Below are 16,116 nucleotides of genomic sequence, written 5' to 3' on the forward strand. Positions count from 1 at the left end.
ATAATGCTTCTAAAAGACTGGTGTGTTCTTTTCCTTGCTCCTTTATGTATTTGCGATTAAGTGAAAGCACTTTTAAAAAGCATTTCAAAATATTTGTGTAGTAACAGTTAATATATACCCTGTTTTGTAAAAGAGCCCCTGAACTGCCATCGTTTTCCTCCCCTAAAGTGTACTACCTCCATTTCCATGTGTAAATAGACTTTTTACTGTAGAGTTAGCTTCACAGTGATATATAAATGCATATTGTTTTGCATGGCTGTAGTTTGTTTGACACTTTCTGAAATGTTAGTTATATGCATGTCTGCTTTAGCATGACTGTTCCAGGATCCAAGTCTTCTACTAGGATGAAGCAGTGACCTTCCCAACATTTTAATGTATCTACTTTTACACTGCTTGGTTGAAAAGGCAAGTATCTTTCTGCTTTGCATTGGGTTTTATCTTTCAAGGTGTTTTTTTTTTTTTTTTTCCCCTCTACTCTTTGCAAGGAAGTAAAAAGTGCGACAGGAAGGTGTGATTTTTAATTTACACCCGAGTTCTCAACAAATAATGACTTTTCACACCCTGTTATTGCTGCTTAGCCTGGAGGAGGAGTTGTATGGCTACTGTTGTCATATCAAATTAAATCTACTCATGTAATTCAGAAAGACATTCCTCTTAACCCTTTTAAGTTGCTGAAGTGTACCAGTACAAACACATAATCTGAGTGCATCTATTTTGGGGGATCTCTGCTGTAAAATGATGATGAAAATGGAAAAGATGGTTCTCAATTTTTTTTTTTTTTTTGGGTAGTGCAGTGGAACAGGTCCTGATGAGGTTTGCGTGGGCAAACCCTCATGTTGTCTTAGGAGCTGACAGAAGGCTCAGGGTATGCGTGTGGACGTTATTTTAAACAAGGAAGTGCTTGGCCAACAATGCCAGACACTCGTGTTCTCATCTGAAAAACTTGCTTGAATAATTTTCTTTAATGCTGCAGAATGCAAGACACGGAGCATCAAGTGCTCCTTTATGTAGCAGAGCTAAATTATGTCCATGAGAAAAGCAGTCTCAGAGAGTTTTCTGCTGCCAAGCAGCTGGCAGAATAGGATGAGCATAGTCCCCAGCAATTCCCTGGGAAAGGAGCACTGGTAGGCGCTGGGTGCACACACTGAGCAACACCCCAGCCAGGTGGGGTCAATCACCCCCTTCTCCTGTGCCGCCCTGTGGTGTCCCAGGGGGGCTGGGGCCTGAGGGGTGCCACCAGCAAATGCCAGGGGAGTTGCCTCCTCCGTTCCCCTCCCCTTCCCTGTGTTCCCAGCTTCCCAGGAGTGTTGCCCCTAATTGCCGCTAACCGGGGTTAAGTATTCGCTTTGCTAGCTATCGGTGGTGTTGAGGGGGTTAACGTGCCTGATGTGCTACCAACATATATGTGACAGACTCTTACCCGATGTATTTATTTTTTTCTCTCTGTAAAATGTCAACCATTTCCCGATGAGGGTGGTGGTGAATTTCACACCGTTTTTCCTCTCTGTGTGGAAAGCTGGGTGTTAATGGTGCTGGAGCAGGTCGTGTTTTATAAGGGATGAGGCTGCCTCTGAGAGCAGAGGGAAGGCAGGAAGAGGAGAGGAGGTGAAGAAAGAGGGATCCGAGGAAGCTGCCACTTGCAACAGGCATTAGTTGGATTATTCTCACACTTTATTAAGAACATGTAAATATAACAGTATTTGCAGAGTGGATTTTTTTTCTACTTGCAGTTGGAGTTTAGCTCAGAGTTCAGCGTAAAAATAATCCTCTTTTTGCTTCACAGTGAAATTTAGCACTGTGACACCCGAAGATGGAAAGTTGGTCGGTTGATCAAGTCTGCAACTGGCTCAGACAGAGGAATTTGGAAGAACTAGTTCCTAAATTTCGTGGTAAGCATTCTTGTTTGTCTTTTATGTTTTTATTGGTATTGCCTACCTTGTTTTGGGAATATGTATATGTATCTATCTACGTTTACGCTAACTTAAGACTTCAATAGGAATCTGTTAGGGAGAGGAACTGACATGCAACTGATAGATCAAAATAAGAGTGCAGGTTTATCATGAAGTCTCCAAGGAATGCTGGGGGTGAGATTAAGCCTGCATATAAATAGGTACACCTTCCAGAAGCAAATCTGGTGGTGTAACAGGCTTAACAGGGCCTATTTTATACTGTGTACATCTTCTGAAATAATGCATCTGTAGCATCCAAATGTGTTATGTCTGAGTATATAAACACTCTGCAAGAGAGTATGAGGAATTGTTATATGAAGATGTTTGCTGTGTACCTTAAAAAGCTTACTTTCCTTAATTAACAATAAGTCTGCCGTAGTCAAAGCAAGGCCTGATTTATACATTGAAATAGTTCACTGATCGTGTGTATTTCAGATGTAGCATTTTTGTACAGAAAGGTACCTGGCCAGGGACCAGAATTCTGGCACTGGAAAGCACAGTAGCTAAAACTTCTTCTTTTTAGCAGTTGAAGAAACACAACAACAACAGAAAGCCTTTGACCTATCTTCCATCATCGTGTTTTTAGGCATAAATGATGTTACTGCGACTCTAAATTGCATCCCCCATAACTGCTATCCTCCTATCCCCTTCACTCTGCAGAAGAAGAAGTAAGTGGAGCAGCTCTTCTGGCTCTTAATGATCGCATGGTGCAGCAGCTGGTGAAGAAGATTGGACACCAGGCAGTGCTAATGGACCTGATTAATAAATACCAGCAACAAAAGAATGGGCCAGAACCCTTTACATATTACTGTGAATCAGCTTCTCCAATACTTCCAGCAATCAGTGGGTGAGTCTGTACATAACATCACATAAAATATATCAGACTAAAGCTGTATTCTTCTCATAATCTTTTAAAACTGACATTTACTATCTTAACAGCTATAAGTTGCACGTATTTCATATACTCTGAATGATCTCTAACAACATGTTAAATATAAAATATGGTTATAACTTGAAGTTTTTAAAGGGAGCATCAACATTCCTGAATACTACCATTATTTTAAACTGCCCTTCACTTCCAGTTCTAGGACCAAGTTTTAACTTGCATGAAGTATAATCAAATTTCCATTACTTTAGGTGAAATCTTCTGTATTTACGGTATTAAGCTTTTGAGGCCTTTACTTTTAAATGTTTGTAAGCTATAGAGTAAAGTCACCATTTAGCTAGAGATAATGTTTGTGTCATAGATGTATTTAAGTCTGAGCTCTCAAAGGAAATTCTGAATCTGATCAGGTGTAAGCATTTAATAATACCAGTGTGTGCTACTCAAAAAAGAGCTAGAAAGATTTTTAGAAAACAAACCCCACAGAGATTATTTTACCCAAGCTTTTACCCAAGCATTTTCCAGATCTTGGCTGAATAGCTTTTTTTGTTTTGTTTTGCTGTTTTTTGTGTGTGTGTGTGTTTTTTTTTGTTTGTTTGTTTGTTTTTTTTTCCTTTGGTGGGGGGGGAAGGAGAGGGGGAGGGCAGGGAGGGAAGGAAGGAAGGAGTTGGGTTTACTCGTTTTTTGTTTTTTTTTTTCCTTTTCTTCTTCATGTCTTGTCTGAGGAGGGACATCCTGAGTCTTATCAACTCTTCCAATCTCAAGAGTCCTGAAAATAGGGAAAGATTTGCAATGGCACAAAATGCTTCTGAGGGCACATTCCCTTCCCATATTTTCAAGGAAAGGGCTTAAGCACTAAGTCTGCACTGGCACATAGTAGTAGCCCAGTAGAAGTTGAGCATTCTCTGCAGCATTTGCTTTTTTTTTAAAGGGCGCCTAGGTTGCATAGACTCCACAGTACAAAGCAAAGCATGATGACTGGGTTACTTCTTACCAAACTGCATTCATGAGAAGAACTAAAATGCTCATATAGAAAAATCCTTTTGTTCTCCGGGAAGAGTTTATGAAATGCCCTGTTTAAATGGTCCTGTACTCTTGGAGGGAGTTGAACTAAGAAGCTGATGTCTCTGAATATATCATTTATCATAGGCTTGGTTCTTTGCACAAGGTTCCTGCTTCACTCGATTCATCGGAAGCTCCTTCTCTGGAGGTAAAGCAGGCATCTTTCTGCATGTAGGCCCTGTACCTCATCTGAAGTACAGGAGGTACTTAGGCTGTACAGCAAGGGATAATGGAAGACATACTCTTATACTTAAGGTAGTTTGAAAACAGTTTTTAAAATTAAGATTTCATCCTTCAGTTCACAGAATCACAGAATTTCTAGGTTGGAAGAGACCTCAAGATCATCGAGTCCAACCTCTGACCTAACACTAACAGTCCCCACTAAACCATATCCCTAAGCTCTACATCTAAACGTCTTTTGAAGACTTCCAGGGATGGTGACTCCACCACCTCCCTGGGCAGCCTGTTCCAATGCCTCACAACCCTTTCAGTAAAGAAGCTCTTCCTAACATCTAACCTAAAACTCCCCTGGCGTTCACCAGGTGTGTTTGGCTAGACTGCTTCTCAGGTGTCACTGTTCCCTTTGTGCTTGCAGGCCTTGATGTCTCACAAAGAGCATTCTGTTGCAATATTGTGAGGGGTTCTTTTCTGTGGGGTTCTGCAGACTTTGAAAAGAAAAAAAAATGCTAGAAACTTCAAATATTAGTGAATATAATTTACTTCAAAATCTTTCCCCACCTAGTCTTATTGTTGTTTGAAGAACAAGATACTGGTACTCTTCTATTTACAGGGAAGTTGGGTAAATAAGCTATTGCTTCTGAAACACTTCCTATGTCACAGCCAAGAATCGCATCATACAACTCCTAAGCACATTTCAGAAGTGCCTGTACTCCCATATTTTTGGATGAGTTAATTTTTTTAAAGATAATTAAAAGCTGTTTCGTATGTAGAGTGATGCTCCTGCAGTAAAAATAGCTTTTAGTTTTGTATTACTGTGTCTTAATACCCAGACAGCTATAAATGTCATTTGCTAACTCTGGAATGCTTATCTTAATGTTGTAGCTCTGTGGTGAACAGATGTGTCTGTCTGAACAAAGTCCTATAAGAACTTCTTTTGACCTCATTCAGGGATTAATCACTGTAATAGTATGCATATATTACACACAACGTTGTGCTGGGGACAACTGCAAAAACTGAGCCTGAAATTCCACAGTTGCATGTTCCTAAGCCTTCCCCTGTGGTGCCAGAGTCCAGGTGAAAACAAACTGCCTTGTCTGTCCTGCAGTGGTGTTTCTCAGTCAAGCCAGTTCCCATAATTAACTACCCCCGTGAGTGCTAGGACAGGGGAGGCAGTGCTCAGCATCAGGGGCAAGGGAGAAAGCAGCATCATAGCTATGTTGTGGGTCAGTAAAACTGCTGTGGAGCTTCCAAAAGCTGTAAGCTTTATTTCCCTTTCACATTTCTCCTGTGAATGCTACCCCAGTGCTTGATGGTACACTCCTGCCTGCCCAGTTCTTCTTCCTGTTGTCCACATTTTAGCTAACTCATTAAGTTTAGTTCACCTGTCTCTGCTAGGAACAATTTATTGACTGGACTTAGAGTTTCAATTATGATGGGTCAACACTTCCTGTTCAGAAGTAATGGATTTCTGAAGGAATACTGAGCATGACTTGTGTCTCCAGCAGTTTAGATTAGGACATAGAAACAGCATTTTGTTTTGTCACTTGTTATGTACATATGAGGACCTCGTGCAAAGGCATTACCAAGTAATTGTTAAGGTGCTTTCCACTTCCAAGTTTGATTGTAGCCAGGAGCTGCATATGGAAAGTACTGCATTTTTCTGGTTTTAACTAGATAGCTGAAAAAACACGTACTGTAAAGCTGTGTTAATTCATGAAAAGCGAAAACTCCCCGTATAAACCTACCAAACAGTAATGCCACTTGTAGCAATAGCATTTCATATGTGAATGTAGCTGAGGCTGGAACAGTTTATAGGGCATCTTTGGAGTTCAGACCTTCTGAAGAGATAAGGTACAAAAAGAACCTACGTCATCCGCAAAGAGTTCCACGTGTCATAACTTGTGGAAGATCTAGTTCTTTAATGCATGTTTACTTTTTCCCTAAGCCAGGTTCTAGCAAGTCTCAGAAAGGCTCCAGCAGTAGTGCTTGAAGTAGTGAAATCTGTGATGATATCACCTTGGTGGCTTCACTAAGAAAATTTTTATGCTGCTTTCTGAGAGGTGTTTCAGTTAGTGGCCGGAGAATAGCCCATGAGTCTCTTGGTGGACTGAATCTGTGATGTTGATTGACCATGTTGTTGTACAGAATGTGCTGACGTTAAAGAATGCTTGTAATCGTGTTCCCTGGTCCACTGTAGCTTTAGCTATGATTGGGCAAAGCCTAATCGATTATAGTAGATAAATAAATAAAAGTCCAGGGAAGTATGGAGCCTCTAGCATCTGGCTAGGGAAGTCACCAAGTTCATCTGTGTCTCTCATCTGTAAGTCAAAAACCAGTTGATGATTGTTATGTATTCTTGACAGCATAATAGTAGCTCCTGTCTGACACGGCAAAACTACTGATGTTGACTTCTGAAAGCAAAAGGAGAAGAAAGAACAGGAAGGGGAGAAGAGGGAGGGAGGTGGATGCAAAGGTGAAATAGAAAGCAGTGGTTTTGTGTAGGGATTTCTGGCATGTAGTAAAGTGGATTATCTGGAGTTTTTGGTGCAAGTGACTGACTGGAGACCAGGTAGTGTTCGGGGATCCGGTAGAATGGTCAGAGTAATGTAAAATTGTCTCAAAGGTTATAGATGGGTTTAGCCCCATGGGAAGGGAGAAGGGAGTGGGGAATGTTCAAAGTTCTAGCTGAATAGAAACTACTGTGCAATATTCTGTAATTCACTCCCCATGCACACCAGCATGTTCTAGTGGTTAGTTATTCCCAGTTTTCTTACTGTGTAGGAATTGGAATACTGCTGGACGATATTTTTTTATAGTTTTCCTTTCAGCTTGTAAGAGTTGTTGGGTAATTGAACTGTGTTTGATTAAGAGACAGTATCAGCACCATGTAAACTCCTGCTTATTGTGTTATTTTTTTCTTTTTCTATTTCTGCCACTAGTATTTTAACACCTTGAGGTTTTATGTTTTTTATTTTTTTTCCATAAGCTGCACAAATCTCGATTGACTTATTTTTATTTATTTACTTTTTATTTCAGGGACACTGAAAGGCAGATACTAAGTACTTTTAGTCCTGTGGAGCAGAAACTGTATTTGTCTTCAACTGAAAATGAAGAAGGACTAATTGATCAAAGAGTGTTAAAGCAAAAGTAAGTTCATAATGCATTTACTAAATTTTACTTGTTTTTTTTGTAAATGACATAGTATTTGTCCTAAGTATTGGAGGTCAGGTTTGGGTTTAATCAGGTGTATTTAGAAAACAGCAGGATTTGAAGTGTACTAGGAATCAACTAAACAAAATGGTCAGATGTGAGGTTTTTTTTGTTGTTCTCTGTATGACAGCACAATACAGGTTTTTCCTTATTTCTTTAGTTCTTAAAAATCCTTTTTCACAGATCTTTGAATAGCATACTAGCAAACTAATCATTACTGAGTGGAATATCAGTACATACAAAGTCATGTGCTTGATGCACCTTAAATACAGTGCTTAAGAAAGTAGGCATGCAGATTCCCTTTGTGTGCATATTTTCCTTGCATGTCAAAATGAGCCTCCTTAAAATCTGGAGGCACGATGGTTGCTTTTCCTCTCAGAGCTAGGCAGCTAATGTTGGAAGAGTCATGTTTCTCTTCCATGGTAATTGTTTTCTTATCTTTATTACTCCCCTTATTATTCCCCACCTTGCTATCATTTCTCCCCCAAACATGTGACTGATGGCCTCAGTGTTCTGCAATAAGTGGAGATCTTCCTGTAGAATTGTCTATTTTGTCACTTTAAAAAAAATAAAGTTAGTGATAAGACTTCTAGGAACAGCAAAGGTGGCATAGTGAACCACGTAGGACTTTATTTAATAGCTTATTCCAAGGGGTTGTTTCACTGAAATCTTTCTGTGATGATGGTTTTTAGCCCTTACTTCTATAGGATACTTACTTTTAATTAATGGTGAGTAATTTGCCTTGTGCTGTATTCAGAGTTTTAAATGTGTGAATCAGCCTAACTCAGATAGACCAGCTTTAGGAAACTTTCTCAGTACAAAGCTTTCAAAGGCCCATGATGGCTTGTTAAGGGAAAAGGACTGCAAAAGAGCAATGCAAATTCACCTCGGGACAAAGAAGTAAGAAAGGAGGAAAAGAAAGTCAGCTGTAAATGGAAATGCCCCTTGTGAAGCAGTAGGTGCCCTGAAAATCAGTGGAGCTGTGATGATTTATAGTCTTGAAGACCCAAGGAAATTTTATGAGGGCTTCTCTTTAAAGGTCACATGAGAAGCTGGCAAATGTCTTTTTCCAAAATAGCTGTTTTAACTAACTGATTTAGTCTTAAAATGGAATTGAGCATCCCTGGCATCCATTAACTGCTGCAGTAACTTTATCCCTAGTTAAATACTGTTTTTGGACGTGAATACTCTTGTTTAAATATGTCTATGACTCGACCCACTGATTAATAAGGAATTACGGAATTATCCTCCCCCTACCTCCCCAGTGCTCCTTTATTGCATTTTTAGCTACTGATAGAAAATTTAATGCTAGCTATAAACAGGTTGTGAAGAGTTGAATACGGCTTTTCTTTTAAAAATATGATTATGGGAATAGAAAATTGGTTTGACTATAAGGACATGTTCTTAGCCTAGGGTATGAAAGTAACCCCTGGTCTACTCTGCTAATATACATACTCAGCTGATTTTCTGCACAATTTCTCTCTTCCCCCCACTGCATACACTCTGGTTTTATTCTAAGAATACATTAAATGTCATGGTAAAAAGTGTTTGTTCCACATCAGATTAATGATGTTTTTTTTTGTGTGTGTTTTGGCATGTTAATCTGGTATTTGTTTTATCAGCTGCAGAGGTGTCTTTTTTGTTGTTGTTCATTGTTTTAAATTTATAATGTTTTAAAGTCTGTGCAGTTCTGTTTTTTTCCTTCCATTTTCTTCTCTATTCCTAATTAGTGGGGAAAAGGAAGATACAGCAATACAGGGGGGCAGCTCTACAAATTAATTACTCTGGATTGTCTTCTTCAGAATGGGAAGGAGGGCACATAACCCTCTCAACAGCCAGGCTAGATTTGGAAGAGAAGCTAAGTAAGAACAACTTCTACTGCTCTTTAATGGGTATTCCCACCTCACTTATTTATTTTGTGGCAAAACAGTTCATACAAGGACTTTTTGAGCCAGTTCTTGCAAGGGTTATTTTAATTCAGTGACTTTGATTTAAATATTCAGTTCAAGGGACTGACCTTTGGCCAAGGTAACATTTATGGCATCTGGTTCTTAGTTTCTCCAATCTTTCTTTTTCTTTTTTTTAAAAAGCTTAATTTTTTCTTCTTTTGTTTTCCCATACATCTACAGCTTTAGTAATGCATGTAGCTTCGTTTGAAATGAAATCATGTGTTCTTTGTTCTTTTACAAATTATTGCTGCTGATGAATTGGCTCAAAGTTTCTTGTGTAGGCAGTTCTAACAACTATTATATATTCTTCTGCATTACTAAGTATTACAAAGAGAGCAGAGCAGGCTGTTTAAACACAAAAATAAAGAGTAACTGGCTGCAGCAATTATTGTATAACTTTATTTTTCTTGCAGAACAACATTTTGCTAGCAGCTATAGAAGTGAAACAGGCAGTCTTTTTGCTGAGCCCCCAAGAAGATTAATCTTGAAGTAGTGCATTTTTGTGAAGACAACAGTGTAGCATACAGAGGACAACTCAACAAATGTTTCCTCAATAACTGCTTTTTGCTATTGGAGTGCTAGCAGTCTCCTAGCAGCCCTATGTTTGTCTTGTTGCTAAGACAGAGGCTGTCATTGCTTGTAAATACCTGACACTACTGTGAAAACCAGCCTTTTATTGGTTGCTTTGTCCTCTCTGCCTTTCCTCAAGGTGCTTGTTTATCAAAGGACAAACGTAATGTATCACCTTTCCCATCCCCCCTTCCCCCCCCTCCCCCGTTTCCAGTGGGGCAGTCCAGATGTTTGCTTTTGCGTGATGCTCCGGTACATGTTTATTTGTACATTTGTTCTTCCTATAAAGTTGTGCTCTGTAGCTGTAGTATAACAGACTTACTGTCTGAGACTTCAAGTCATTTGTTCAGAGCAGGTTTGTGTGCACAAGTACTATAACAACCTCTGTCCAGCCTTGACAGCCTTGCACTTCTCATTTGCTGCAAGTTAAGGACATGTTTTTGGTGTTCAGTTAAATCTGGGCCTGCAAGGTACCAATATACTAATAAGGCCATTCCCATTATATTGGTGCTGGTGCCCACGTAATTTTGGGCTTATTTTATTTTGCCACTCTTGGTATATTTATTTTTAATTAAATTTGGCTCCCATCTCCAAGATGACTGTCACCACTGGCCTGCTGGGTTGCAAGCCACCATTCATTCACTTGCTCAGTGGAACTTGCTGCAAACCCTCTCCAGGTTGGGTGACCATCAGCATGTATCAGTGTAGTGTTTGAACTCATCCTCATCATGCCATGCTGACACGGACTGCGGGCAAGCAGAATGCTTCCCCATTACCCATGCACCAATATTTTTGGTCTGTATTTCATGTGTTTTAAACATACACATATACAGCAATTGTCTTTAAATAAAATCTTTTGAATTGTGCCCCTTTTTATGTTCCTTAAGAGTTTCTTTGCTTCAGTGCAGAAGCCTTATTTTTGAGGTCATCAGAATGATTTCTAGTAGATATAACGATCTCTCTTCAGCTGGGTCATATGAGTAATTGTGTTATTAACTTTCATGTCTCAGTGAACATCCTTGCATGAGCTGTGTAAGCCTGTAATGGAGCCAGAGAAAGGTGTAACTGTGTGAAACTGCGTTGTCATTTAGTTCAGGAAGGAAAGTGATCATCTACAAAATCTGAATGATCAAAAGCTCGTTAACTATTTGTGTCCTTACTGAGAAGGTGCTTCTTTTGATGCAGCTCCAGACTATAGCTAACCATAAAGAGTCTGTCTTGCTTCCTCTGTGCAGGAATTTTCCTCACCTTACCAGTTAAGTAATCTAAACATTGAGAAAATTAAACCTAGAGGGAAAATGAATAACGTCATCACTGTAGTTTCCTGAAATAACTTGAATCAATGTTAGAAGATTCCCAGTACCAGTAAGGAAAAAGTAGAGACCTGTGACAGCAAGGGGAAAGTGGGACTGCAACAGTCATTGGGTTATTTGAGCTTCAGTCTCACAAACCAGGAGAAAAGGTGTAGTAATTTGCCTTTGGGGATCTTAATTCTCTCTTTGTGTCTCAAATAATCTAGAAGACTGGAGGGGTATGGTCGGAAGCAGGTTACATCTTTTTGTACCTAAATCTAACTGTAATGCTGTTATTCAAAACCAAGGAAGGTCTCGACTATTTGAATAAATCACAGTGCATGTATAGTTTAACTGAACTCTTCGTTTAGTTGAACAAATTTGCAAGTGATCATTTCTGGGAATAATTTTTAGAATAGAGTTGTCTTTACAAATAAACTTTTATTTCATTTTAAAATATTACAGCACATATTTAATGTGACAGCCTAACAGGAATGCTTTCAACAAAAGCTAATAAAACATTAAATGTCTTGCACTGTGAGGATTAAAGTAATCTTCGGTGCTTGTTTGGACATACTCTGGATTGGGTAAGGCTAAAGAGAAACTTGGAGCATGAAATGAAACTTGGAGTACTTTTTTTTTTTTTTTTTTCCTCCTACTGACAAATGTAGAGGGGAGAATTACATGTAACCATAACTATTAGCCCAACAAAACCCAGCTACAACCCAACAAAAAATTATTTTCATGAAGTAAATGACTACACTTATTTGGAAAACTAACGTGTAGTTGAGGTGGCTGAGGGAAACTGTGGAGAACCCTTGTAGTCTTAGGTTTGCTTGAAAATCTGCTCAACTTTTTTCATTTTTCAAAATGGTAATTCAGTCACAGTTATTAAGAACAATAGAAATTAGTGCTGCTCAGCTACATACAGTCACTAGTGGCGTCCCCCAGGGCTCGGTGCTGGGGCCGGTCCTCTTTAACATCTTCATCAATGATCTGGATGAGGGCATTGAGTGCACCCTCAGTAAGTTTGCAGATGACACCAAGTTAGGTGCATGTGTCGATCTGCTCGAGGGTAGGAAGGCTCTGCAGGAGGAGCTGGATAGGCTACACCGATGGGCTGAGGTCAACTGCATGAAGTTTAACAAGGCCAAGTGCCGGGTCCTGCACCTGGGGCGCTATAACCCCAAGCAGAGCTACAGGCTGGGACATGAGTGGTTGGAAAGCTGCCTGGCAGAGAAGGACCTGGGTGTATTGGTTGATACTCGGCTGAATATGAACCAGCAGTGTGCTCAGGTGGCCAAGAAGGCCAACGGCATCCTGGCTTGTATCAGAAACACTGTGACCAGCAGGGCTAGGGAGGTGATCGTCCCCCTGTACTCGGCTCTGGTGAGGCCGCACCTCGAGTACTGTGTCCAGTTTTGGGCCCCTCGCTACAAGAAGGACATCGAGGTGCTTGAGCGGGTCCAAAGAAGGGCGACGAAGCTGGTGAGGGGCCTGGAGAACAAGTCCTACGAGGAGCGGTTGAAGGAGCTGGGCTTGTTCAGCCTGGAGAAGAGGAGGCTCAGGGGTGACCTTATCGCTCTCTACAGATACCTTAAAAGAGGCTGTAGTGAGGTGGGGGTTGGCCTGTTCTCCCACGTGCCTGGTGACAGGACGAGGGGGAATGGGCTAAAGTTGCGCCAGGGGAGTTTTAGGTTAGATGTTAGGAAGAACTTCTTTACTGAAAGGGTTGTTAGACACTGGAACGGGCTGCCCAGGGAGGTGGTGGAGTCACCATCCCTGGAAGTCTTCAAAAGACGTTTAGATGTAGAGCTTAGGGATATGGTTTAGTGAGGACTGTTAGTGTTAGGTCAGAGGTTGGACTCGATGATCTTGAGGTCTCTTCCAACCTAGAAATTCTGTGATTCTGTGATTACCGTATATCTTAAATTACTGTACTTTGTGCTAGTTTAAATGACAGCTTGTTGAAAATAGTATGTAGTAACTGGGAGCACCCTGTCTGCTATATTGGCTTCATCAGCAAAGTTGATGAAAGTAGAGGATTCTACTTTAATGAAGACTGTAGGCTTTGCCTATAGGCCACGTAAGAGAGCTTTTGTAGTGAAAACTTATGTATGTTGACTGTATCCAGCAGTATTTTCTTCCACATCATAGTTGTGTCTGGTTTTGAGTTAATTTTCTTTGTAGAGGCTCATGTGATGCTGTTTTGGATTTTTGATGAAAGTAGTGTTTTCAGCAATGATTCACACACACACACAGAATTTCTAGGTTGGAAGAGACCTCAAGATCATCGAGTCCAACCTCTGACCTAACGCTAACAGTCCCCAATAAACCATATCCCTAAGCTCTACATCTAATAACACGCTGTTTTAGTCATTGCAGAGCAATGCTCACACAGAGCCAAGACCTTTCATGCTCCTGGTGCTACCCTGCCAGTGTCCTCAGAGGCTGGGGGTGCCCCAGTAGCTGGGAGGGGACACAGCCAGGACAGCTGGCCCAGGCTGCCCAAAGGGATGTCCCACACCACGTGGCACCATGCTTAGTAATAACAGCTGTGAGAAAGGAGAAGAAAGGGGAGGATGTTGGGATGATGGCATTGGTCTTCCCAAGATGCTGTCACATGTGACAAGCCCTGCTGTTCTGGTGGTATAGATATCTGTATATATGTACTTTGCAAGCATCTGCACTTAGTAGATAGCATCTTTAAAATATTTTTATTATTATAATCACAGACTGGTTGAGGCTGAAAGGGAGCTCAGAAGGTTATCTGGTCCAACACTCCTGCTCAGGCAAGGTCACCTAGAACGGGTTACACAGGGTGGTGTCCAGGTGACAAAAGTCTGATGTTTTTGTAAGTCTCTTTAGTTGCTTTCAAATTATTCTCTGCAATTTAAATTCAAGCAAACATAAATTGCAGTGATATTATACATGTAACAGGACTTTTAAGCTCTCTTTGTTACCTCCCATGTGAGATTACTAATTGGTTCCAGGTTACTGCAGTCGGGAAGCTGTCAGAGGATTCCACAACCACCCTTTAGGTGGCTCTTGGTTGACTTCCAGTTCTGTTATCCTCTATTTTACCTTGCGTTCCTCCAGCATTAGGGGTTGGCAGATTCTTTGGAGGAGAGAATCACTTCAGATAGCTAGTGCTGATTTCCTGTCTCAGGTTCACACTGCCTGGGGTGTGCCATTTGTAAATACTGCTGATGGCTCTACCTGGGGCTGTAGGTGTGAGTACTTACAGGCTGTTTGTGCTTTGTTTTCACTCATTGAGTTGATTAACTGTCCTCATCCATTCACTGCTTTCCCCTTAGGGAGGACAATTTTAGCAAATATCTTGTATAAGAATTTATTCTATTAATCTGTTTGGTTTACTTTCATTAGTAAATTAGCAGGACCGCAGGAAAAACTGCAAAAGGAAGATGCAGTTATATTGCAATGGTAGCAAGTCCCTCGTGACTTCTTCTGCTTGTACTTATTGACCATTTTCTAGCACTTCATACACTGTTTACTGACTAACATTTTGTGTTTGACATAAGTTTTTAATTCCATATGTTTTGATCACAGTTTTTGTAAGTAATTTTAATGTAGAAACTAAGAGTGCAAAATTTGAATATGTATAGCAGTAACTTTACTTTGTATTGAATTATTGTTTGTATTTGTCTTTCCTTCTTATTTGCATTGCCATAGAGGAAGTGTTCACAATAATATAATCTTTTTCAGAAGAAATCTGAGATCATGTTCTGCAGTATGTAAGATGTTGCACTGGAAAAATTCTTATACGTTGCCAGCTTTTCCTTATGATGTCAAGATTTTATTAGCAGAAAAAAAATGCCCCGATCACAGTATGAGAATAAGGATAATTGAATGTTTGCAAGCAGACATGACAAAATACCTAGCAGGATCGCTGTAAGTAAATATTGATAGGTTTATTGGGGGGTATTACCAATTGGCTGCAGAAGTAAATTTTCAAATGAATGTAAAGCTTTTCTTCATATGCTTACTGAAATAGAGCAGGCTGAAGACTTTAAACCTGTTGATGCCAACAGTAAGATTGCACAAAGTCCTGAAGTTCTTGTTTGGATCAAATTGATAGTCTTAAAAATAATTTGGGAACATACAGTCAGTTTAATATGTATCAGTATGGCCTCCGTACACTCTTGAACACAATCAGTAACACCAACTATTTATTTTACATCCCCGTCTTGTTTGCACAGGTATCCGAACAGCCAGCAATACAACTTTGTTGTCAGTGCTTTGCTGCAGGCATACCCGTTTCTGGATGATGATGGGAATGGCTTTGTAAGTACTGTAAATAGTACTCCATCGTGAAAAATAATGAAATTACCCCTCCTCCCCCCCCCGGGCCAATTACAAGAAAATAACAGTTCAGAGCAAATCGATACATCGATATCAATTTCTTGTATGCTGTTTTTATTCAGAGCTGTAAGCTTCACTTTGACGTGCCTGCCAAATCACATTCTTATTTCATGGTATTAATTAAAGGTTCATTCAGCTGTATGCCACTCCTCAAAGCCACACTGAGATTATTGAGGACCATACTTGAAGTCCCTGGTTGCTCGCTGGGTACAGCTTCTTTCTGGCTTAATTTTGCCCAAAGGATTAATTAGAGTAAATGTGATTTTGTTTTTCTTTCTAAAAGCAAAGAGAAGCCAAACCTCTTAAAAATAAACAAACAAAAACCTCTGTTTCTATGTGGACTAATTTAAGACTTATCTTCTTGCAATTCTTTATAATCATTTATGCATTAGATATGCAACTAAATCATATAGTGTTTCTGCCATTCTAGGTATGTCAGCAATCTACTCATTGTTTATAAATTACTATTATTATTGAAACTTTAAAAAACATTGATTGGGATCTTGGCAGGGACATATGTGAAAGCAGTGGAAGGAGATGACTAGTAAAATTGAACCACATTTTTTTCCTCTACTCCTGTGACTTAAAATGCATATCTTCATCTCAAAGGACAACATTCACCTTCTGACTTCACATCA

The 16,116-nt window shown here is 40.0% G+C and overlaps 1 protein-coding gene across 2 annotated transcripts in view; it reads left to right on the plus strand.

Moving 5' to 3' along the window:
- Nucleotides 1–1,298: 1,298 nt before the first annotated feature.
- SAMD3 (sterile alpha motif domain containing 3) overlaps nucleotides 1,299–16,116 on the plus strand; it is a 36,383-nt gene continuing 21,565 nt past the window's right edge. The window contains exons 1-6 of one of the 2 annotated variants that reach the window (XM_068677460.1): nucleotides 1,299–1,684; nucleotides 1,754–1,889; nucleotides 2,610–2,796; nucleotides 7,111–7,221; nucleotides 14,825–15,007; nucleotides 15,316–15,400. In XM_068677460.1, coding sequence (XP_068533561.1) covers nucleotides 1,811–1,889; nucleotides 2,610–2,796; nucleotides 7,111–7,221; nucleotides 14,825–15,007; nucleotides 15,316–15,400 — 645 coding nt within the window. In that variant the 5' untranslated portion in view covers nucleotides 1,299–1,684; nucleotides 1,754–1,810. Of the gene's footprint in view, nucleotides 1,685–1,753; nucleotides 1,890–2,609; nucleotides 2,797–7,110; nucleotides 7,222–14,821; nucleotides 15,008–15,315; nucleotides 15,401–16,116 lie in introns of both variants that reach the window. The other variant, XM_068677459.1, reaches the window with a different exon arrangement.

This window comes from Anas acuta, chromosome 3 (assembly GCF_963932015.1).
Source record: "Anas acuta chromosome 3, bAnaAcu1.1, whole genome shotgun sequence".
In the NCBI taxonomy this organism is placed as follows: Eukaryota; Metazoa; Chordata; class Aves; order Anseriformes; family Anatidae; genus Anas; species Anas acuta.